Raw genomic sequence first — 24,391 nt, 5'->3', positions numbered from 1 at the left:
ACAAACCAGACTTTGAACCACTTAACTGACCAGGGTCCCCCAGGGCTCTACTATACTAGGACCCCTGCTTTTGTCACTCTACACTAAATAGCCGATCTACAAATGGGTCACAATGCGACACGTTGTGTGCTTGCTTGTTATTTACAAATGGTGCAGTGCAAGTTGTGTGTTTACAGAGATGGATTGGTGCAAGTGTTAATTGACACATCCTATTCCCATGTCTGTCCCCATGGCAGTGAAACTGGGAAATAACAAACCTCTTATTGCAGTGTCCTTGTAGCCATGTGAACCAATTTAACCACTTAAACCGCATAAAACTTGCTGACTGGGGTCCCCCAGGGGTCTATCCTTGGCACCCTCATTTTCTCCCTCTACAACTAAGCTCTTCACCAAAAATAGCAGATCTACAAGCTCACGATGCATTCACAATGCGATGCATTGTGAGCTATCTATCAATCTAACATTTTTGCAGAATGTTCACCTATTTTGACTGAACGTTCCCGTATCGTCCCAGCTGCTAGGGTACAAGTGATTAATTTGACATGTCCCGAATGAATTCACTGTATTTTGTTCCATTGTGATATTTGTTGTGTACACTATTCGGTGAGGTGTGGCTGTTTTTGTGACAAAGAAATGTCCCATTTTTAGATCAATATAATCCAGTATATCAGTATCACCAACTAATCTCTTATTTAGTTTATCGTTTTGTATAGTTTTGTTTATTATTTATTAAGTTAAATAAATACTTCTGCTGAGGTGGACTATTTACAGCTGCACACGTTATATAAATACAAAGCTTATTGTTAACATGATCTCTTCTCTCTCCTCTGTCCAAGATCCCTGGAGCCATGGAGCATGGCATCACCAGCGATGACATATTCTGGCTGAAGGAGTCACCTGGAAAAACGTGAGTATCATGTTTTCTGAGGTCATCAATCTGTCTGCATGAAAATGATGGATGCTTTTATCCAAGTCACTCTGTCTTGAGTGTTTACAGTATCCTGCATGACTATGGGTGGTCCCAGTGCTAATGGAACCTTTAATGCTGGTACAGTAGTGTTAATGCTATGTTCTATCCATTGATATACTGTATCAGCAAAGATTTAACACCTAACCCATACAGTTTTATTGCCTTGCTCTACCTATTGCATTACACAGGAACTTTAACTCCCTACTCCATTAATATTAGTGCCTTGCTCTACCCATCAATCTACCAGGCGAATGGAATTCACTGAGCTACCTAGACTGCGTCCACAACATGTAGCGCTGTAATAATTCAGCGGTTGACGTGTTGTTTGTTTTGCTGTCTTCCTGTCATGCTCTCGTCGCCTCATGAGTCAGATTAGCAGAGAGCATCCTGACCTTTTACGGTACCAACCCCTTTAATCCAGCCATTTACATCCTGTCATCGCGTCTTTAATTGGTCTTCCCTCGACGTTTCCTCTTGGCACAGCACCGACACAGTCACTAGTGGTTGCGGTTACATCTGGGCTATGCGGGCGCTGTGTTCCCTGGTGACAGATATGGGGAAATGAACTGTCTGATATACAGACATCAGATGAATCTAGCTTGGTGTTTTTAGTCCCATTAGCGGCGGGGCTTCAAGGATGATAATGTCAGTCCGCCTCTGTTGGACCAACACTTCCCAGTCCCACACAAGATATCTAAAAAACTACAGGCTGGATTGCAATGGAATTTGCTGTGCACCCTCCCATAGCACAGGGGGTTTCACAAAGCCCCGAATTAACTTTAATTACACCATTGACCCCAATGTCAAATGATTCTCTCCTACAATAGATGTTTTTGGGTTTAAATTAAACATGAGTGTATTCTTGTGATTATAGCACAGTTGAATCAATAACATGTATGATTAGAAAGCAAAGACAAGCTGGTGGCAGCTGATGATAGGTATGGTGAACAAGGTGGATGCCCTCACAGTGCTATATAATGACATGGTGGTACTCATTAGAATGACTCTCAGACACTAATGGTATATTGAAACATATTGTACATATTATGAATTGTAATTCAAAACTTTTTTGTATTGTATAATTTTTATTATATTAAATTAATTATAGTGCAATTAAACTAGTGCCCATTTGACAGGGGTCCTATGGTAATAATTCCTATGTTCCCAGGGTACTATTGGGGTTAGGGTGGACCCTGGAACCATAAATATGCTCCCTTTGACCACTAGATGGCAGTATGAAATAGTTACAGGTCATAAGCGGTAATGCAAATCAGTTACAGGCCACAAGCCCAAATTTACATAGCCCGATTGCCCTTTACTTAAATACTGTGGTGCATATAAGTTACCTTAATCTTGGATCCTATGACGACATATTAACCTCTACTTCTGGTATTTAAACAATCATATCTATAAAGTATCTTTGAAAACCCCTGGCTGCCCAAGGCCTTTAGAATCGTCCAAACCTCTAGCCCTATTTAATGGCCCTACCACCAGCGTACTTCCCAGTACAGCCAACAACCTTTAAAAGAAACAATTACCACTGTAACCTTCACCTCTTTGCAAAACAAGTGTGTATAGGCAGCAGAATTATCCACTCGGATAAGTCCACTTGAGGCCACGGAGTGTTTGATGTGAGTTCAGTAAGGGTCCCCTCCCTCTGTCTGCCCTCAGGGCTTTAAGAGGTTAGCTATGAGTTAGCATTAGCCTCCCACATAGCTTCACTAAGCTGCAAAGGCTAGTAAAGAAGCTACCGTTGTTATTGTGTTGCATAGCTAACTGTCAGCTGTGCAGGTGAGGTCTAAGAAAGAGAGAGAGAGGCTATTTGGCACGGCAGGCGGAGGTAGCGGAGGAGGCCCAGGTGAGTGATGTGTGTCTAATAGAGTGACAGAGCACGCACACACCTGAGTGACAGACTATAGAAGACGTGGCTGCTATTGTCACTGTAACCCAGGTAACCACTGAGCACGTGCCAGACACCACTGATTGATGATAGACAGTCTTACATGTTTGTAAAGACTGGATTGTTGAGCGGCTTTACACATGCTAAGCCTGCATTATTGTATTGTAGTCCCTGTTTCTATTATCAGTGGTGGGGGTACAATTTAGCTGTCTGAGTCATATGACCAGCAGGTGCTTAAGAAAGCATCTTCTATTATGGCAGACAGCTCTCACCCCCTAAATCATGAATATGAATTCTTGCCTTCCGGCCAAAGGTTAAAGACCCCTGCAGCTAAAAACAATGGGTACAAATTCTCATTTGTACCTACTTCCATTAGTGCCATCAATAATAGCAGCAGGAGGAGGTAGCTATGAGTAGCTATTATTATCTGGATCTTGTGATTATGTCTATGTCTATGTGTGTCTTGTGTATGTATGTTTACTGTGTGTTGGAGTTTCTTACTTTCTTACTATCTGCTGTAACATAAATTGCCCAATTTGGGACATAATAAACTTGAACTTGAACTTGAACTTGAAAAAGTACTCACATGTTTTACGTGTGTAAAAGTATCAATACTGCAATGTAGAAACAAACACTCTGTTACAAGTAAAAGTCCTGTATTCATAATTTACTTGAGTAAAAGCACAAAAGTATTGTCATCAAAATATACTTAATGTAAAAGTTCTTCATTATGCAGAATGTCCCATTTCAGAAGTTTTAAAAATGTATAAAAAATTAAAAATAAACGTTTGAAAATAGCCGATCTACAAGCTCACAATGCGTCGCATAGTGACGCATTGCGTCATCCCAAAGCCTATACCGCTTGTGCAAGGACGCGCTTTGAGTGGCAGTTGGGGCAAACGCTCACCCCAAAACATGATTTACGATTCTGTCCCTATCAGTACATAACTCGAACGGCGCTGAGTCAGCTCAAGCGAACTTCGCAAAGTCTGGCACGGCGCCTCGCTCGCTTTAGCACACTGTCTTCACTTACAGCAAAAAAGTATTTTATTACAACGTTTCGGTCCAACTGACCTTCATCAGGTATTTAACATGAACTACAACAATGAAAGATCATTCTTTTTCATAGTCCAGCAATGTCACTGGGACGGAGGTAGTACGGGGGATGTGCAGGATAGAGACACCTAGCAGGAGGTGACATTCACTGTATCAAAGTCAACTGTCTCCCTAGATGATGGATGGAGTCAGTGGTGTGTTCTAGGTTTTTTCGGAGGGATACGATAATCATTCCCTGCACGACACGCGCGTGGTCGTGGAGATACGCTAGTGCGTTTACAATGGATGAAATGGTTAGTAGAGGGCTACGCTTGGCTACGAAAATGTTCTGCAGGTCACACTACGTATATAGCGTAACACGGTAGAACACACCACTGGATGTAGTGTACGGTACTATTTATGTAGAGTAAAGACACCAGAACACTATGAAGTAGAATCTTATCGAGTGTTGCCGTGGGTCTGCAATCAACATTCAACCCAGGATTCAGGTCCCAGCTTGAAACCAGTCGAGAAACACTGATAGAGAAAAAAATAATATTCAAAGCGTCAGAACGCAAACTAGGCTCCAAGTTGTCTGGGTGTTCAGGACAGAGGTTGAGAAGTGCTGCTTTAGAGTACAGATGGAGACACCAGACCGTTTTACACACACAGCAGAAGAAGAGCCGACGGAAGGGAAAGCAGACGACAGTACCTCAGAGATGAAAGTATGGAATCAAGCTCAAGCTTCTAGCCTAATCCTTCTCTAAGCCATAGCACAATACGAACTAAGTGCAGCTGTGCATTACATGGACATGGTGAGGAGAGTTGACCGACAGCTATCTGAGCTTTTAGTGGTTAGCATTAGCATGGGGGGGGGGGGGGGTGACGGGGTGCCGAAGGCTCGGCCGAGTTGTCAGGCTTCAGTGCTGGGGGAGGAGAGACCTGAGGAGGGGAAAGGAGAGAGGATTGAGTGGAGGAGGCAGTAAAGCAAGGCCTCATCATACAGTGTGAGGGTGATGCGCTTCACTCAGCAAGCTGATGTATGGACTTGAGCCCTGAACACGGTACAGCCCATCCTCAGGGATTAGTTTAAACGCTAGCAATTAGCACTCTTCAACGCCAAGGATGCCAGTGCAGGATTAGAGCCATGATTCACCTGGACCACACACACACACACACACACACACACACACACACACACACACACACACACACACACACACACACACACACACACACTAATATAGACCTACAGTATGTTACACATAGTGTGCACACACACATACACCTATACTGCAAGTGCACACACCAGGCATATACATGTCACACCGCACACACGACACACCTACTGTATAATGAAAGTGTACACGCACCCACCTACTGTGTATCCCGACATAATACACACACAAACGCACTCATTTGTAAGTTCAATACATGTACGGTAATCAAAGACATGTACATATGACCGATGCATACACCTGTCCACACACTTCAGCACACTTTCACCCATGCACCGTGTCAAAAAAAGGCCAGGACACACACATGACTGTCGGTGTCCCCCTCCTCAGCGTTTAATTCACACTTCTTCACTTTGCTCTGTGTGAGTTGCATAGCTTTGTAATTCATCACCTCTGTATGCCTCCCATTCAAAGTCAACAACGTCAGTGTTTCATTTGGACCATTTGCCAAAAGTTACTGGCATGCACACTACCTGTATTTTGATTGTATTGTTATTTCTCCTGCTAAAGAGCTTCTCTGTCTTTGTGTGTTTTGCAGGCTTGTTGTTGGAGCCAGTTGTATCCTTTTTGTCTGCCAGAGAGCCTGGCCTCCAACTCCAACCAAGGCAGTGTCTGCTGTTAGAGTCCGGAAGAATGGTAGCCTACATTGCCAGGCTACGCTACATTTCAGTCCTAGGCCAACAGGAGTACATAGGTTACTCAGTCAAGCATCTTAACCACTTTGTCATTGATGTAAATTCAGATCACTCGCTGTAGAGTCCCACAAACGCTGATGTGTTTCCCAGGTGAAACAAATGCATAATAAATTGTATCCTGAACTTGGTGTTGCGCACAAACACTGATATGTTTCCCAGGTGAAACATACAAAAAAAAAATACTATCCTGAACTTGGTGTTGCTCAGATGTGGCTCTTGAGTGTGCAGGCTTCCTGACAGGCACTGGCCTTGACACCACGGTCATGGTTCGCAGCATCGCCCTCCGGGGCTTCGACCAGGTACTGCATCTACCAACAGCGCACTATCCACATAACACAGAACATTTTATAAATGACAGAACCTTAATTTATAGAACTTTAGCCACGTATACTTTTATAGGCACAATCAAGGTTTTTGTACTGAAAGATATGGCCTCTCCTATTGATTGTGCAGCAAATAGCAGGTCTTGTGACTGACTATATGGAGGCCTACGGTACCAAGTTTGCCTGGAAGTGCGTCCCCAAGAGAGTGGATAAACTGCAGTCAGGAGCCCTACAGGTGACCTGGACAGACACGCGGACGGGTAAAGAAGAGACAGACACGTATGACACCGTGCTGTGGGCTGTTGGTAAGTATTTGTTTCATTTTATCCTTATAGATTGACAGTTGGAAAGAGACAGTAGGGGCGGATGTAGCTCAGGAGGTGGAGTGGCCATATGGGAACCGGTTCAATCCCTTCATCCCTCAATCTCTTCCTGTCAAAGTGTCCTTGAGCAAGGCATTGTACCCCTAACTGCTCCCGATGAGGGTGGTACCTACCTTGCATAGTCGCCTCTGCCGTCGTTGTGTGAACGTGTTAGTGCATGGGTGAATGTAACTCGCATTGTAAAGCACTTTGGATAAAGGACAAAGTGATATAGAAATGCAGACCACCTGATATGGAGACAGTGAAGGAATGACTCAGGGGGAAGATACTTTAGATCTTTGGCCAGATAACTGTGTATGTGGTCCCAGAGGCAGAGGTTAGCGGTTTTAACCACTTATAGTATTTCCTTTATTTGTGTCTGGATTGGCATGTCTTTTATTGGTAACTAAGCAACTTGAATAAACAACGTCAGGATCAAATTACTGTTAATTTATTTAAGTAAAAAAAAAAAAAAAAAGTTTGGAGGAAAATTGACTTCAATTCAATGTTGTTATAGTGCCGAATCACAACAAGTTGTCTCAAGACATGGAAAAACTCTCACTTAACTGTAAGAACCAGGCTCTAGGGTTGTCACCTGGGTGGTCATCTGCCTTGACCATGTCAGGGAGAAAGAGAGTGGGAGAGAGGAGAGATACAATCAATCCTTAATTCAAATGTACTTAGAAAAAAATAGAAGAGGATGGGTGTTTATTTTGAGACATCCCCATGAGTTTTACATGACTTTTAACTTGAAATGTCCTGAGAGTACCTTAATTCTAACTATCCTGTATTAAAATTGGCTTAAGGGAGGACCGGCCGGCGAACCACTCGTACCAATCATGTCACTATGACTCAGCCGTAACCATATAAGTTCCCAATGCAGCTACGATAGTTGTAGTACTTTTTAAAAAAAACTATCCTAGGACATCACATAGGATGTATACAACCTGCTCTATTCTCCTCTGACGTGTAATAATATGTGACTGAAATACAAGACTTTTGTGACTGCACTCCCCTCATCTGCCCTGGCTGCCATAAGTCTAATTGTCATCCTCAATATAGTGCTGTGTCAGCAGATAAGTAGAGGAATCAACCCTGAAAACAAAGTAATAAAGGCTGAGTGATAGAACCCCGGGGGAAGTGTTAATCACCCCAGCGCTTGGCTCCCTGGCTCCCTGGTTCGGAGAAGGCCAGAATGGGGCAGGATGCACCCAGGCACAGGGTCACTGCGTTCCCTCCCTTTGTTCTCGCGCTCTGGGCCTTCCTGCCCAGTGCCAGCCCCTACGGAAGCCAACCCTACCCTCTCCACCACATCTGTCACTGCCATGCCTGACTGGTGTCCCCTGCCTGCTTGCGCCATCCTCCCTCCCCCTCCCCTTCTTCCACAATCCATTCATTGTTCTATCATTTCATTTCTCCCGTTCTGCCAGTGGCGTGAGTAAACAATGGTGGGCATCCGTCTGTCCCACGGCCGCAGGTTTATTTGCGTTTTTTAGGTCGGGTCCCAAAGAAGACGACCGGGTGGCTTCCTAAAGCCTGACTACCGGGCTTTTCAGGTCCTACGTGTCTGTGTGGCATAGACACGCTACCCGGAGTGCGTCGCGTGTGCAAGTGTATGAGAGATGGTGGGCCCGTGTGCGTGTGACAGCGACAAGGATATATGTGACCCCAGTGGCACGGATGACGTTCTTTCCTCCCATGGTTGAATTCCCACAATGCCCCAGCCATCAGCACTGGCACCGGCCGCCGTCAGAATAGCGTGCGGCTGGTACTGAGAGGGACATTTGCGTTGAGTGTACGGCATGCTCAGTAAGGTGCGTTGTCATGCATCAGATTGTGTGACAAAGTCGGTTTCCTATATCCTTCATATAAGAGAGCAGGGTCATTGAAAGATACAACGCCCTCATACAGTAACTCTACAACCCGAAGGTTACTAGACCTTTAACCTAGCTGTGGAGTTATTTTATTCATTGTGGACGTTTTGGTTTCCTCAAAGGAGTATACTTCAGTGGAGACCTAGCCGACAGAGTGGCATCAAGACAGCATCAATCACATACTCGTACTGTAAGCTATGTTGCAGACATAATGCATGTAACAATGTACAAAAACAAACAAAACAACATGCATACAGTACTGTAATTACGAAAAACAGTGTTGTGCGGAAATAGCCAATCTACAAGCTTTATAGAGCTACTATTTTCACAACTTATATATTTTTTTATAAACCCCAGGTTTGAAAGCAGTTAATCATATATCTGTCATATAAATATCTGAGTTTACAATGTGCTTCACAAAACTATAAAATGTAAGGAACAGTAAAACGCACGATCTTCCCTTTCGGTCCAGTGAGAGCGTGCGTTGACGTGGCCTCTTCTCTTTGATGTGTACACGCAGGAGTTATGAGAGTCCGTGACCTCTTCCTCTTTACTGTGACCTTACACTAGAGGCCATGGGCGGGGGTCCAGGGGGGCCCTCTGTGGACTGGAGGTATTAAAGTTACAGAGCGGACCAGAGGGACACCGTCCCGTCACATCCTTCTCCCTCACCCCTCCTCTCTTCCCCCTGGCCCCCAGTACCACTCCCCTGTCCAGGTGTTGCTGCAGGGACGCAATAGGAAATGGCATTCCTACATTTCCTGTCTGCGTGTGGACAGTGGGCATACCTCCTCTTCTCTGTACTCAGGGATGTGATGATTATTATTATTAGTTTTTTTTTAATGACTATTTTAATAATCAGTGAACATAAGGGCATTTGCATTTTGTAGCTCACACTTACTGGGTTAGTCAAACAAACAATGCACAGATTTGTATGTGTTTGTTTATCTTTACATCTGACATTATGCTGTACCTAATGTTAGGGCTACAACTTCCATTATTTTCTTTAGCGATTATTCTATCGATTACTTGACAAGCTCAAAATAGGGATCGATTATTAACCGATAATTTTATTAAAATCAATTAAATCAATTAGTTCAATTAACTGTTTGTTTTGGAGTTTTAAATTATTATTATGACATATTATGGAATTTTGGATTGATTGTGAATCGCAGATCACAGTTTTCTTTTTTTTCTTTTACTTGTATACAGTATGTCTTAAACCTCATCTGTCAAATTCAAAGGTGTTTTTACAAATATAATATAAAGATACCATCATGATGCTCACCTCCGGTACCACACATACAGTACATCAATCATATTCAGCCAAAGCCTTCCTCTTTTCCTTGCTTTCCACTCAGCCTTTTACATAAAGATAACAGACTGGCTGCTCTCTTTTTAAGAAAAACAAGACTAGGGGCCTTATCTAGACGATCTATGGTGTAGGGTGCAATTGTATATGGGGGGGGGGGGGGTGTCCGCCTCAATTTCGCTAGTTGGGTGGGTTATTTGTTATAGTTTTCAAGATATGTTGTTTCTTGTCCGTCCACGAACTGACCGACCGACTGTCACAATCCAAAGATAGTTACAAAATTGTTTTAATTATTAACTAAACTATTATTAAGTAACTAATTAACTAAATGTTGGATAGGTAACCCTTTAAACAAATTTGAATCCAATTTGTTTGTCAACCATAAAGCTACTGAATGACGGACAGACCTTTTTTTTATTTTTATCCTTTTGTCAAAATGAAAATATTGGAATGTAGCTCTTCCAGCAGCATCTGTTTGTTCTCACTCTCCCACCAGAGAAATGAGTCTCTTTAGTCTTGAGCCAGCTCAAGTCATTACTGAGTCATATCTTAAAATCCTTTTTGGCACAAGAGAGAATGTACAGTACAATCAGTTATTAGCGGCTTCTATAATCTATTTCCAAAGAAAAGAAGGGAGAAAAAATCCTCTTCCCCTACTATTTATTATTTTTTGCTTTTCTTTTGTCTTTGTTCATTTGATTGATCAGATAAGCAGTCGACTCTCGTTTCAAGCTGGCGAGGATTGTTTTGGCTAATGAGCCTAGCGACTCAGAGGTTTCCTCCCTAATGTCACAACAGGCTTTGTTCAGAAAGACCTGTCTATCAAACTAGGAATCAGTCACTGCTCTGTGTGTGTGTGCGTGCGAGAATCTTTGTGTGTGTGTGCATGCACTCGCATGTGTATACGTGAGTGTGTGCCTGCACGTTTGCATGCATGAGTCCGGGTATGTGTGTAAATATGTGACTTCTAGTACAGCCCAGACCAAGTGCCTTATCAGCCTAACCTCTGTTGTTGTGTCCGTGCCACACAATGGAGCTGTAGTTTCTGCAAGTTACACCAAGTGACTGGAGACAGGCAGACAGGAAGGTCCAGCGATGCAGAGGGAGAGAGCTGATGATAGGATTGTTAACTAGGCTAGTGCCTTGAAGCAGGCATTTTCAAACTGGCTGAGGTTTTCACATTTTGCTGTAGGGACCCTGGTATGAAAAGATGTGCTGTTTTAAATGATGTGAAGTTGTTTAAATGTCATAGTTGTACATGACAGATATAGATTCATAGTGGTGATAACATATTGTATTATAATTACAATTAAAGTTAAACTAGAACAATTTGCTTCCCGGAGCACAGGTCTCTGCCAGGCCTTGATCACATATAGAGATCTTTTTTTTTTATCGGTCGCTGCGTTCGTGATTTGAGGCATTTTGTTCAAAAAGAGCCAGTCCTGCAAAGTTTGGAAGCCAATCTTAGCCAATCAGGATGGAATATGGACAATCTGACAGATCTGTCTTGATCACGTGACACATGACTGTAGAGATAATGTGTACCGATTTGCGTGATGTTTGCACAAAATATGTAGGAGCAATGTAAAAAAAAAATGTTTTGCAAAAAACGATAGAGGTTCTGCCCTGGCCTCCAGGGAGTGTGGGTGCACAGTTTCACGTCGATCGGGCCAACAGTGCCGGAGATTAGCTGTACACAGATGGACGGACACACACACCCACATGGACGGACGGACAGGGGCGAAATCATAGTCTCGGCCATGCCTTCGGCCTGGCGGAGACAATTAAACTATACTCTTCAGGGCGGCTATAGCTAGTGTGTAGAGAGTTGGGGCAAACAGAGTGTGTGTAGAGAGTCTGGGAGGAAATATGTTTTTCCTACGATAGGGACTGAAGAGGGTTTTGTTACCTCAGCAAGGCGGTGGCGAGTCGTCCATGTTGGCAAAACGCAGTGGACGGAATCGTTAATCCAGGGGGACAGAATCAAGAAAAAACTATCATTCTTCTCCTTTCTCCATCTCCCTCTCTCTCCCCTGTCCTCTCTACCCCTCAATCGCCCTTTCACACTCACCCTCCATTACCTCTCACACTTTCTTTCTTTCTTTCTTACTCCCTCCCCATCCTCCTCTCCTCTTTATATACTATATCTCTCACCCCCACTCAATCTCTCCCCTTTTATAGATCTCTCCCTCTTACACACCCTCACCTTTTTGTTTCTCTTTTCCATTCTCCCTTGCTGTGTTTCTCCTCTCCTACTCCTCTTGATCCCCCCTTCTTATCCATTTCTGTCTCTGTGTCTCCATTCCTTTATGCCACCCATGGTGTAGTTAAGGATCAGGTCTAAGGCCCGTAAGGGGGCGGGGGGTGGGGGAGGGCAGGAAGTTGTTGTGCGGCTCCAGCCAGGAAGAAGGTCTCTAGGGTTTTGTTGTTCTTGCTGTTCGATACCATCTACACGGGTACCTCAAGGTTGGTGGTGGGGGTGAGGTGGAGCGGCCATGGTTTTTGGGTAAAGGAGGACGTTCTCATGGTCTGTCAGTGTGGCGAGATGGACAAGTGTCGATGGCGTCAGTCAGCCGCCCCACAGGAAGAGGCAGAGCTGTCACCTGGGGTTTCCCAACGGGGCTGATGGGATATCGGTCCCCAGACACTCATCATTCATTCTGCTACTCCTCTCTCTCCAAACACCCCCCCCCCCAACATGGTATCCATAACATTGCTGGTTAAGAAATATCAGACAGAAGCAGTGGATTGTTATTATTCACCAAATTGGCCAATGTGGGTGTCTGACTGTTCCCACATTGGGTGACTGTTATGTAATACTCATGCGAGAGGTGTCTAAAGCAAGCAAGACTATAGGAAACAAGGCCCAAGAGTAACACTGTCCTGTCGTCCCAGGGATGATAAAACATGTATTTGGGGCAAACAGAAATCCTCCTAGTGACAGAGAGGATCTTTAAAATTGAAAATGTTCCACTTTAATAATGTCTGCTGAGCCGACTGTCAGTGCAAATTCCATGGTCACTGGCAAACTGTGTGCATTTTCAGAGTGCCTCCTGCACTAGCATCTAACCCTAACCCAATTGATGAAAGTTGCATTGTAGTTTATTTTATTTGTATTTTTTTCAGCAAATCTCTTGGTTACACCAACTTTATTCTTGAAGTACTTTTGTTCTTATTGGTAAAGATTGCTATTTCTGTTTAGAGACAAGCTTACTGTAAACAAAACATCATACAGTACCTTAAAGATCTGATGCTTTTTTTTCTACTTAAGCTGCAGGTGAAGAGTTACGTGTGCTAAATGATACTAGTTTTAGAGTGGGGAAAGTTATGGAACAAAATCTTTTGGAATTGAACACCATCCCCTGTTGCCACATTTCCAGTGGATTTACAGTTTTCAATGCAAATGGGAAAGTGTCTCTTTCAACTGTGTTCCCTCCCCTACCCATCATTCTGTTCCTCATTTCATCTCTCCCTTTCTGTCTCTCTCACAATAACATCTGGAGTGTTAATTTATCTCTGAAAGTGTAACATCTCTCCATCTTACTAACTCCCTTTCCTATTTGTGTGTGTCTGTATGTCTCTGCTACCTTTTAGTTTCCTTATCTCTCTTTCCCTCCCTCTCTCCCAGCTGGGCAGATGATGTTTTCTTTTTGAATAGCTGGATAAGGCACTATGTCGGACTGAAGCAGGCTAAACACATGCCTTTAAACCTGAACGGTGCTGCATCTATCAGGAACATAAATCCTCCCTTTTCCCAATATCTGCCCTTTGATGTCTCTTTTCCAGCAGAAATCTGTTATGAAATGTTTGGAGAGTGCATGGTCACCAAAATGTAACGCTAATAATGTTCTCAGCTCTTCCTCTTACTTGCTGTGTGGTGATAAGTGTGCGCCCACATTTGTCATAGAATTTGAACCCCCTACATCTGATGATATCAGGTATTTACTTTGTATTGTCTGGGATGGCATGGCATCGATGGGCATTCCAGACTTCTAATTGCTAGATATCATTTTTTGTTGTTGTTGGATGGGGGAGTTGTGAGACAAGACATACCAAAACCTTATGCTGGCATTTCACCAGAATGGTATGCGTTGTTAACACATAGATAGCTTTTGTCGCTCTCTCTCATTGGTTATGTGTAATGAATCTATAGCTATAGTTCAGCCCAATCATCTAAGCACATGCCATGAACGTTTCTTTTTTAATCGTGCAAAAATAAAACACAAATGACCTGTTTTTTTTTTCATTGGCTGGGCTGAGGCAAACAAAGAAATGGAGAATGTAGCTATGTGCAGAAAAGTAATCCATGAGAAAAAAAACAAAATATTCTCTCAAGAGTGAAATAATGTTACTACACTACGGATGACAGCGGAAACATTGTGGTTGCTTAAAAACAAAAAGTCCATCACCACTCATCACATACTTCACAAACATTTCCACCTAAAGCAGATGTAAAAAAAAAGAAAAAAGAAAAAAATATATATTTGCATAAAAAATATATTTGGATGGAAACACAAACATATGTATTAATCCCCCTGTGGTTTTCCTCCTAGGCAGAGCCCCTGAAACCAAAGCTCTGGGTCTGGACAAGGTCGGCATGCAACTCAACAACCATACAGGAAAAATACTTGTAGGTGACGATGAGTCGACGTCCGTGCCCAACATCTACGCTTTTGGTGACATAGGCGAGGTAGGTGTCAAATGAAAACTATGAACAATGTACATAAAGACAAAAGCTGCTCGCTTGGTATCACTAATGTCACAGGAGAGCACCATAACACCCACATATTTGTGTTGGTGTGTTTTTGATTGACTGGTTTACAGTCTGATGAAGACCGATAGTGGTAGAGTGTGTTTCATGACCCCCGAAGCCATGAAACCTATCCAAAACATATGCCAGTTGATAGACACTTATACCCAAAGTGCCTGTAACTTACAGTACTGTGAGGGGATACGTTTTAGCCTGAACATTATGTTGTGTTGTCTTTTTGATTGGCGCAAGGTTTTCATCCAACCACAGTGACATTAACGTTAAACAGCTGCTGACTGATGGACTAATATAAATTGTGTTCCGTTCAAGCCACAGTAGCCCAAATAAGATCAAATGAGACTCCTGTGTTTTAACCTGAGCCAGCTATGTTCATACGATCTCTACCTGTTGGATATAATGTCAGGGATGTTTTTTTCTTCTTTATTTTTTTCCTATTTTTTTTTCTCACCACAACCAGCTGTGAGCTTCCTTCCTGCCTCCCAGGCCTCAACACGCACACACACACTTTCTCAAACACACACACACACACATCGGTGTTTGACTGACGCGCTGCTTTGATGAGTCGTACGTAGCTTCCATCTGTCTGTCAGCTTTTCACAGCGGCGGGAGGCTTCTCAGAAGGGCCGTGGCGGTCAGGAGGGGGGGGGGGGGGGTTGGGTTGATTATCTCAGTGGATGTGTCCGGGCACTTTGTATTTCTTTTACCCTCCCGTTGACAAATCGAGACACACCTGCAGAGTGCCAAGAAAGGCATTAAAATTACGCAGGCTGGCTGGTGTATAAACAGAGTTGCAAAGTGACTGAGATACCACTACATAGTGCACACACCCATTGGAGAAGGAGAGCGCACACAGGAACACACACGGCATACACAAACAGAAACACACACTTAACCCACACAGAGCCGCGGGAGATGTCTTGAACAACAGGATGTGTGGTGGTAATTTAACAGGTTGCTGATGGCTGAAGTCATGCTTTTAGAATTGCCCCGAAGGCCTTCTACTTACAGTTAGACTCCGTCTGTGTCGAGTCTAACAGTATAGACATGACTGTGTGTGTGTGTGTGTGTGTGTGTGTGTGTGTGTGTGTGTGTGTGTGTGTGTGTGTGTGTGTGTGTGTGTGTGTGTGTGTGTGTGTGTGTGTGTGTGTGTGTGTGTGTGTGTGTGTGTGTGTGTGACCGACCCTGTCCTGTGTTTCCAGGGTCGTCCAGAATTGACCCCTACAGCTATTAAAGCAGGGAAGCTCCTTGCGCGCAGGCTGGCGGGACACAGCAAAGAACTCATGGATTACCACAATGTAAGACACACACATACAGTAATATGTAAAGACATACACGCACATACAAACATGCACATATGCTTTCGTGGACATTCACAAATTATACCTCAGTCAGTATTTGGAAATAATGTTTAGTGTTTGTAGAGTACCAGATGGACCGGGTTTACCGCATCAAAACAGACTGAGAGCAACCACATGTACACACACACACACACACACACACACACACACACACACACCCACCCACGCACATGCACACACACACACAGACAAACACACATGTGCACACATGTAATAAAATGAGGGTTGCAGAATAAAAAACATACTGTACAAAAGTCTCTAATAATGATGATTATCTATTACTTTATTACTACTATTGACTGGAATGAAGGCTTGCAATGCACAAATATAGTCACCATAATCCTGATGGACCCTATGACTCACTGACACAGGTATATACAAACAGACTGTGTACGCGCACGCACGCACGCACGCACGCACGCACGCACGCACGCACGCACGCACGCACGCACGCACGCACGCACGCACGCACGCACGCACGCACGCACGCACGCACGCACACACGCACGCACGCACACACACACACACACACATGTACAGACATACACACTGAGCAAACATGCTGATACATAAACAGTAGGGGCGGGAATTGGTAGGTGCCTGACGATTCAATTCGATTCCGATTCCGAGGGCTACGATTCAATTCAATTGCGATTATTGCGATTCGCGATTAATTTACTTCCATTATATTTTATTGATGATAAAAACTAATGGAAGAGATGTGTCACTGTCAGCTGGAAGGTTATATTTGCCAACATCAACAATTGCAGATAAACAACAAGAAAATAATCAAGTCCTTTTTTGTAAAATAATACTGACTTATAACAAAGGCTTCTCAATATCCACCCCTAATAAACAGACACACACACAATGCTACATAGGCACATGCATTTAATGGTGCGTACGTGTGCTTGTGCGTGCACAGACACACACACACACACACACACACACACACACACACACACACACACACACACACACACACACACACACACACACACACACACACACACATTCACAGTGTGAGGATATCCCTCCATATGTTTTATGCTTCTGTTTAAGTTCAGATCATTTATGGTCTATTGCAGTGGAAGTGTCTCATTTTGCCTCGGAATCTCTTTGCTTTGACTCAAGTTTAATTGAATTCTGTTCATGCAAGTAGAAGAGGCAATAGTAAATTGTGTTAGTTATTGAAGTATTGCCATATGTTTATCATTATTGGTATTTGTGTGTGTGTGTGTGTGTGTGTGTTTGTGTGTGTGTGTTAGGTGGCTACTACAGTGTTCACTCCTCTGGAGTATGGATGTGTGGGTCTTTCTGAGGAGGAGGCAGAGAGCAGATATGGGAAAGACGCTATAGAGGTACTGGCCAGTAAACCCAACACATGGAGCCATTGGAGGCGTCCCACTGAACCCACTGTACAATTTAACTTAATGGACCCTTTGTTACATCTGTACACTCTCAGAGTTACAAATGCACACATTCACCCTGAGGATTTTACTGTGTACACTGTACACTCACTGACCTACTACTATGACTACTATCTACATTACTACCTTTTTGTCCTACCGACAAGTCAAGCTTTGCTCTAATTTCAACCTAAATAGAGGTGTAGTTAAAAAAGAACCCCTAATCCTGGCAGTGTTAATGCAAGGGCTGTTGACCATATTCACACTGCAACCGTTTTGCCCTTACTTAATCATCTTGGGGAAACACCTCCCAGTATTAAAGGAGAGAATTTCGCCCGACGTTTTTCTTAAATTTTAAAGTGGTACAGTAGAAACTTATGACTTAAGCTTGAGTACAAAAGTATTGGCATCAAAATATACTTATGGAACCAAAGTAAATTAGTAGTACTCTAATTTCTCAAAATGTGTTCCGTTTCCGGTTCTCATTTTTTTCCCGCGGTAATTTTTGGCCAGAATAGGGAAAGTCACGGTTTTTCACACGGTATAAAAAACGAACGGAGAGGTCCACGTCTACTCTCTTGGTCTGGGTGACGATCAGTCATCGTAGTCGTGTATCACATCGTAATTTAGCCCGATCAACGATTGTCGAAAATGTCAACATCCGGTTATGACCGGATATGACGTGAGCCTGTTTGGGAGGGGGCGAGTGAGCCAGCGAGGTCATCAATGTGTCGATTTGTTGCTCTCTACTGGTAGAACTGTAATATGGGTTTAAAAACCCAATCAGATAATTTATTTGAATGAAAAATTACAAAATTAAAAAAACGCAAATTTCTGGCACTGGGGGAGTACTTTATGAAAATACTCTTGGCAGTGAAAGAGTTAATAATCGGAATCTGCAAAGTAACTAAAACTGTAATTGTAGCGGAGTAAAAAGTACAATATTTGCTATTGAAATGTAGTGGAGTAAATTGAAATACTCAAGTAAAGTAAATATATCTAAAAATTTTACTTAAATACAGTACTTGAGTAAATGTACTTATTCACCTTCCACCACTGAACATTGTCCTGATGTCTCCTGCACACTTTTCATGCAGTCATGTTTCCATGAGTATGCATAAACACACGGTCAGAGACGCACATCTGTGTACGTGAGCTCCATGCCAGCTGCCAACTAACACCTGTGCCGGGTCAACCCTAAACCGTTTAGCGGCGAGGTGGGGCTCCTGCGCTTGATTGTCAGGCGAGCAGGAGGCCTGATTGAGGTGTGTATGGGGTGATGACAGGCAGGCTGTGATCTGAGGAGGCCGGGCAGAGGAGCCGCGCTGCCGGCCCCTGACAGCTGCCTGGGCCCCTGTGACTTGTGTCGGCACGCTATCACTTCGGTTTAAAACACAGGATTGTGAAATGTGCATGTAAAATGAGCAAGTTATGCGATTTATTCATTTTGTTTACAGTTTGTTTATTTGTGTTAAGGATAAAACACAGAAGCACTAGTGATTAAAAACACGGTGAAATGATTAAAATTGACCAAACAAACACAGAAAGATTAAAACGTTTAAGTTGGTTCTTTTTAAGGCTGAGATTAAAAACAACAAATTAAAAGCAAAGAAATAACAACCAGAGAGTTGTAAACACATCTGCCCTCCAAACAAAGGCAAAATGAGACAAACAAAAATGAAAATGAAGAATAACATGAACTGGATGAAAGAATTCAGACAGTGAACTGAACAGAAGTTGGCAGGTCTGAAATTTCTTAAAAAAAAAAAAAAAAAATCATTATGACTATATTGTTTATTACTACTATTATGAATTTGACTTCATTACGACTCTGTAGGAAGTCAGTATTACGGTATGTAGGAAATAATTATTTTAATTGCAAATAGAGACAGATATTCCAGCCTTTCAACCATCATGAGTGTTTAGGTGTCTGTTTGGATTGTTTCACTTGGCGATGTGCACAAGTCTGAGCCTAGAGTGCAGCCAACATGAGTGAACTTGAAAAATACTGTACAAATAAAGTGTATTATTATTTCTCTTGTGAAAGATTGGTTGAGGTAACTGGGTCACATTTTCATAACTTTACATCTTTATTATAAAGTATAATGGTTTGTCTGAAGTGTGTGTGTGTATAAACGTGCTCCCTCCCCCTCTTTCTGTGTATGTGCGTGTAGGTCTACCATTCTTTCTACAAGCCCCTTGAGTTCACTGTAGCTGAAAGAGATGCCAGTCAGTGTTACATGAAGGTAGGAATAATTTGACAGGATTTATTTTGACGTGTTAACATGATGGTTACATGATGGTTTATTCTTAATGAATTCTAAGTTTGAATAATAAAATGTGACATACGTAGCTGTGACTTCACTAATAATGGTTTGGTTGGAATGAAGACCTACTGTACATGATTGATTGGACACCAGTGGCGTGACAAGCTGCTCTCCTGTGTCTCTAGGTGGTGTGTGAGCGGGCTGGAGACCAGAGGATCCTGGGTCTACACTTCACTGGACCAAATGCTGGAGAGGTCACCCAGGGCTTCTCTATGGCCCTCCGGTACTTTTGCTTTATTACTACTATTTAGTTGTGAATTTATTTATTTATTACTTAGCTTGTTAAAAAATTATAAATTATTGATTGTATTTACGGTATTACTTTATTACTACTATTGACTGGAATACTCTTCCCTTTAGCTTTGTACATTCATTGATTTTGTGAACTCTTCATTAACTTCCATCTTGCCATCCTCAAACTGGATACATCACACTTTGTAATTAAAATTCTAATTATAACAGCATCACGGTATCTGTACTTAATTAAAGCCATTCCCTGCAATAGGGATGAAATAATGAAAGCTGACACACGGGTAACAGAAGTTAGTGTGAATACATGAATGCCCTCTGTGTGTGTCTGTGTCCAGGTGTGGAGCCACCTACAGCCACCTGATTGAGACGGTGGGGATCCACCCTACCTGTGCTGAGGAGCTGACCAAGATTAACATCACCAAGCGCTCCGGCCTGGAGGCCACAGTGACGGGTTGCTGAGGTTAAGCACCCACTCCGACCCCTGAACACGTATTAGAGCACACAGGAATCTCCAAGTGATGGGATGAGATGGGATAGGATAGGGTGGGATAGGATAGGATAGGATAGGCCAGTGAAGTTAGGTAAAATTCTTAAGGAGGAAGAAAATGTTAGTGGCCACTTTATACTTTGTTGTGAAGAAAACCTTGTCGCTTGCCACAAAGAACAGATGTTTTCCTTTGTTTTCGACGAGCAGCACGGTAGTACCACAAAGTATAATCTAGGCTTTAACCTGCTCACACTCTATCCTCATGGCCTGTGTGTATGTCCCACTTTTTTTCGTCCTCTCCTTGACTCTGTCTGCCTGTCTCCATGTACTTCCAATGGTGCTGGCTGTATAAGCCATAGTAGCTTTCTCTCTCTCTCTCTCCCTCTCTCTCTCTCTCTCTCCCTACCTTCATCCCGCCCGCTTCCTCATCTCTCCTCCTACAAAGAACACAGTATTATTTTGTGTCCCTTGCTCCTTAGGAGTTATTCTTACTCCTGTGAAGGTTGTGGTAGCTCTCATTCCCCCGGTCTCGGTGGCCCCCAAAATGGCCTCTTGGTTCCACAGCGGTCTCAGGTTTTTTCTGTACACCTCATGTGCAACTGATCATCACCACAGGCAGGTCCCCCCGTCATGGGCTTGTTGTTCGCTCCATATGAGCTAGTTCAGGTTAGTGTCAGCACAGTGTCATGTGATAACCAGAGAGTCATTATCCCATTTAGGCCCTGCGTGTGTGCGAGTGTACGTGTGTGTACACTGTATGTTAGCGAAAAGCTAACCGAGCGCAGAGCGAGCGATCAAGCGTCCTTCAAATAAACACGGTCATAAATCAGGATTAGAAACCGCTACTCAAGGGGGGGCACGTCAGGGTGTGTTGAAACCCTACGAGAAATGCGTCGGGACTCTCCGAACTTTTTTTCTTTTCTTTTTTCCTGAATATATATTCTACAAATATTGTTGTTTCTCTGGCTGTACTTCCTGTCCATTAGTCTTGGAGGTGACACATGCCGTGCCTCCCTCCTCCCCCCACAGCCCAGTCTCCACTCTCTCTGCATGACACTGATGGATGGCCATGGGACTGTTGCTGCAGCGACACAGCCCCGATTCCCATGGACACACACAAACACGTCAGTGGGCAGCCTGTCACTCAAGCCTAGACCTGACCAGAGGTCTCACTCACTTTAAACCTTATTTAAACCTCATTTGCTTTCTCTGCTTCTCCCCTCCTTACCTTTTATCTTCCCCTTGTCTTCCTCCTTCCTCTACAGCTCACTTCTCTATCTTTCCTCCCATGCTGTCCTCTTTGCCTCACCTCACCTACCAATGCTTATTGGTAGTACATTGAGGCCCCAGTACCTGAGGCTTTATCACACCTTATGAGTAGACAGCTGAGACAACCTTATCCTTTTTGTAGAAGAGTGACTCCCAACTACAGTCCCAGTGACCCAGATGACTCAGTTTTCATTCTAACCAAATAATCACTAGTCACAATAGTCACTCATTTTGATATTGGACACCAAGTGAACGTAATTATTACCTGGAATACTGAATACTAAAACTAGCAGTAGTTCTTAACTCTAGATCTTCTAGAGTCTAGAACCGCTACTTAGTAAATTAGCCTCAGCTACAATTGCAGTACCCAATGTGACCCAAAGGTGGCACTGTTGCCCTCCAATTATCTTCAACATTATGTCGGTCAAGAGAGGATAAGGCTGTTGCTGGATAGATTTATGAGGCTGAATGCATTCAAGTCGCACATTTAATCCCCCTTTAATCCGTATAAAAGATATGTGCTTTCAGACAAAGTTGAAAAGCATGGGCTCTGTGTATTATCAGTGCCAAGCCAGATAAGAGGTTATCTTTTGTGTATTTCCACGTGTGGCAGCTTGGCCCTTAAGAGTTTTATCACTGCCCACAGAGATAAGAGTTTTATTTTATTTACTGAAGCGGCAATAAAAAGTTATCAAAATTGTCAAATGATGAGCTACCACACATTAGCAAAGCTGAGAACGGGATGAGGCGGAGGACCACGAGAAGAGGAGCTGGGGTCAGATCAGAACAGCGTGTTACTGACAGAGGTGGGGCTGAGAGAGAAGGCCATAGGGCCCAGTTTATTTGTGTTTGAAGTCTAATCTGCCCAGGCTGATTAATGAGTCTGACCAGAGGAGTGACAGCACACTGGGAGACGAGAGTGACGGAGAGAGAGAGAGAGGGAAAGACAAGGGTATAGGAGAGGATAGGGGGAAAAGACAGGAAAGGGGAGACGAGGCCATGCTACCAGGTTTATTTGGACCTGGGGCTGAGGGAGAAAGAGTCTGGACTCTGGAGATGCTGCCCAGGGACAGTGTTCGCTGGAGAGGGAGGAGGTAGCGAGGAAATGGAAGGAGGGGATTCCTGTGTACTGTGTTCAGGGCCGGGGTGCTGACTGAAGATCCCTGACCTCCGCTCAGCAGGAACAGCTTGACTTTATCACCGCCCAGCACAGAGGGCTCACACGCTCCAGCGCTGCATGGCCGGGGGCCCGTGACTAGGGGCCTTAGGGGGCCTAGGAGTCTAGGACCCGGCCAACTAACACAGCAGCGAGCGGTAGTGGTGTGTTTGCCTAAGGTAAATGAGTCTGTATCCCTGCGCTTAACGAGCCACTTCAGAGACCCGGCCAGGGCCCAAAGCAACCTGAGGGAAGTCATTGAGGCGATGGATGTAACAGTTAATGTCTGTAATGCTGTTTAACCCTTTGTCCCCTTCACCCCCACCCCACCCGCACCAACTACTGCATTATTTAACCCACAGCTGCTGTACAGAGAACGCACAAAATTGGAACCATGACAGAAGAAGAGTATTTTTTTTTATGTATAATGTATGTTTTTTTCTTTATTATTGATTTGTTACAGTAGTTGTCGTTTTGTTTTTTCTCTATTTTATCATTGTACTGTTACATCCAAACCAGGTTGCTCTATGGGTTTTTTTTTCTAAATGGGTAGGAGAGATAGTTACATCAGTTGCTGTGTATGGGTACATACCAGAGCCGTGGGCCGGGAGAAGGGGGTGCGGTTTCAATAGGACACCAGCGAGCCTCAGCCGTGCAGAACTGCCATGCCCTGAGGGGTCAGGGTTCAAACTTTTCAGGTCGACCAGCTAATGATGACTTGCACTGAAACCCATAAACTGGGGAGAGCATGTCTGATGTCACCTGGTCAGCCAACTATTATTTATTATTTTTGCTATATTATATGTAAAATGATGACATGTAAGGCTGCACTGTTTGACTATTAAAATGTAATGACCACTGATGAGTCAGTGCGTGCGTGTGTATACTTTATGTATGCATATGTATTTATATATATGTATGGTAAATGTGATGTGAATGCTTTTGATTAAACATTAAAAACTCATAATTGACTCATTTTATATCAAACATTAGGAAAATAACATACTACCATGACTTCCCATTTCATCCTATTAGCCAGTGTTGCTCTGTCCAGCGGTAGGGGTGGTCACACCAATCTGACCCCCTGGTTGTGTCTGCTGACAGGCTCCTCTGCTATGCGGCCCCTGTCACTCAACCCTCCAGCACCAACAATGGCAGAAATTCCAGCCTGTTTGTTTGGTTAAGGGCAGAGCTCTCCGAAAGCCCTGAACCTTCCTCAGCAGCTTCTCTCCCTCTGTCTCTCTTGCCCTTTCTGTGTTTGTCTGTCTTTCTCTCGCTCTCTTTCTCTCTCTCTCTGGTCTGTCTCTCATTCCCTCCGACTGAATCCCCAGGTGTCAATCTAGAGACCCAGACTGAGCAAGAGCAAAGTTCACCATCTCAAGAACAGTCAAAGCCCCCATTTAACAGTCGTGGTTCTGTGTCCCTCCACAATGGAACAGCAGGGAAGCTAAATCCCACCTTGAAACGCACTTAGCGAGAACATGTCAACATGTCAAGGTGCGCTGGGTTGCGCACCCTGTCTTAATCCCAGTCCATTGAATACTGACAGTCATGTCTGTCGATGTCACATTCACCTGGCCTTTGTTACAGTTGGGCCTTTTAGCTCCAACTGCCTAACTTACACACTGAACACTGGGAAAGCAGAACCACTCA

At 43.6% G+C, this 24,391-nt stretch overlaps 1 protein-coding gene across 1 annotated transcript in view; it reads left to right on the top strand.

Moving 5' to 3' along the window:
- txnrd2.2 (thioredoxin reductase 2, tandem duplicate 2) overlaps positions 1-23,688 on the top strand; it is a 29,840-nt gene extending 6,152 nt beyond the window's left edge. The window contains exons 8-17 of the mRNA XM_080433081.1: positions 837-907; positions 5,682-5,701; positions 6,046-6,137; positions 6,292-6,466; positions 14,263-14,399; positions 15,680-15,775; positions 17,107-17,199; positions 19,422-19,493; positions 19,700-19,797; positions 20,162-23,688. Coding sequence (XP_080289207.1) covers positions 837-907; positions 5,682-5,701; positions 6,046-6,137; positions 6,292-6,466; positions 14,263-14,399; positions 15,680-15,775; positions 17,107-17,199; positions 19,422-19,493; positions 19,700-19,797; positions 20,162-20,285 — 978 coding nt within the window. The 3' untranslated portion in view covers positions 20,286-23,688. The remainder of the gene's footprint in view (positions 1-836; positions 908-5,681; positions 5,702-6,045; positions 6,138-6,291; positions 6,467-14,262; positions 14,400-15,679; positions 15,776-17,106; positions 17,200-19,421; positions 19,494-19,699; positions 19,798-20,161) is intronic.
- The last annotated feature ends 703 nt before the right edge of the window (positions 23,689-24,391 follow it).

Source organism: Gymnoscopelus braueri (genome assembly GCF_963280865.1).
Source record: "Gymnoscopelus braueri genome assembly, chromosome: 7".
Taxonomy (NCBI): domain Eukaryota; kingdom Metazoa; phylum Chordata; class Actinopteri; order Myctophiformes; family Myctophidae; genus Gymnoscopelus; species Gymnoscopelus braueri.
This window is presented reverse-complemented; position numbering and strand designations above follow the sequence as displayed.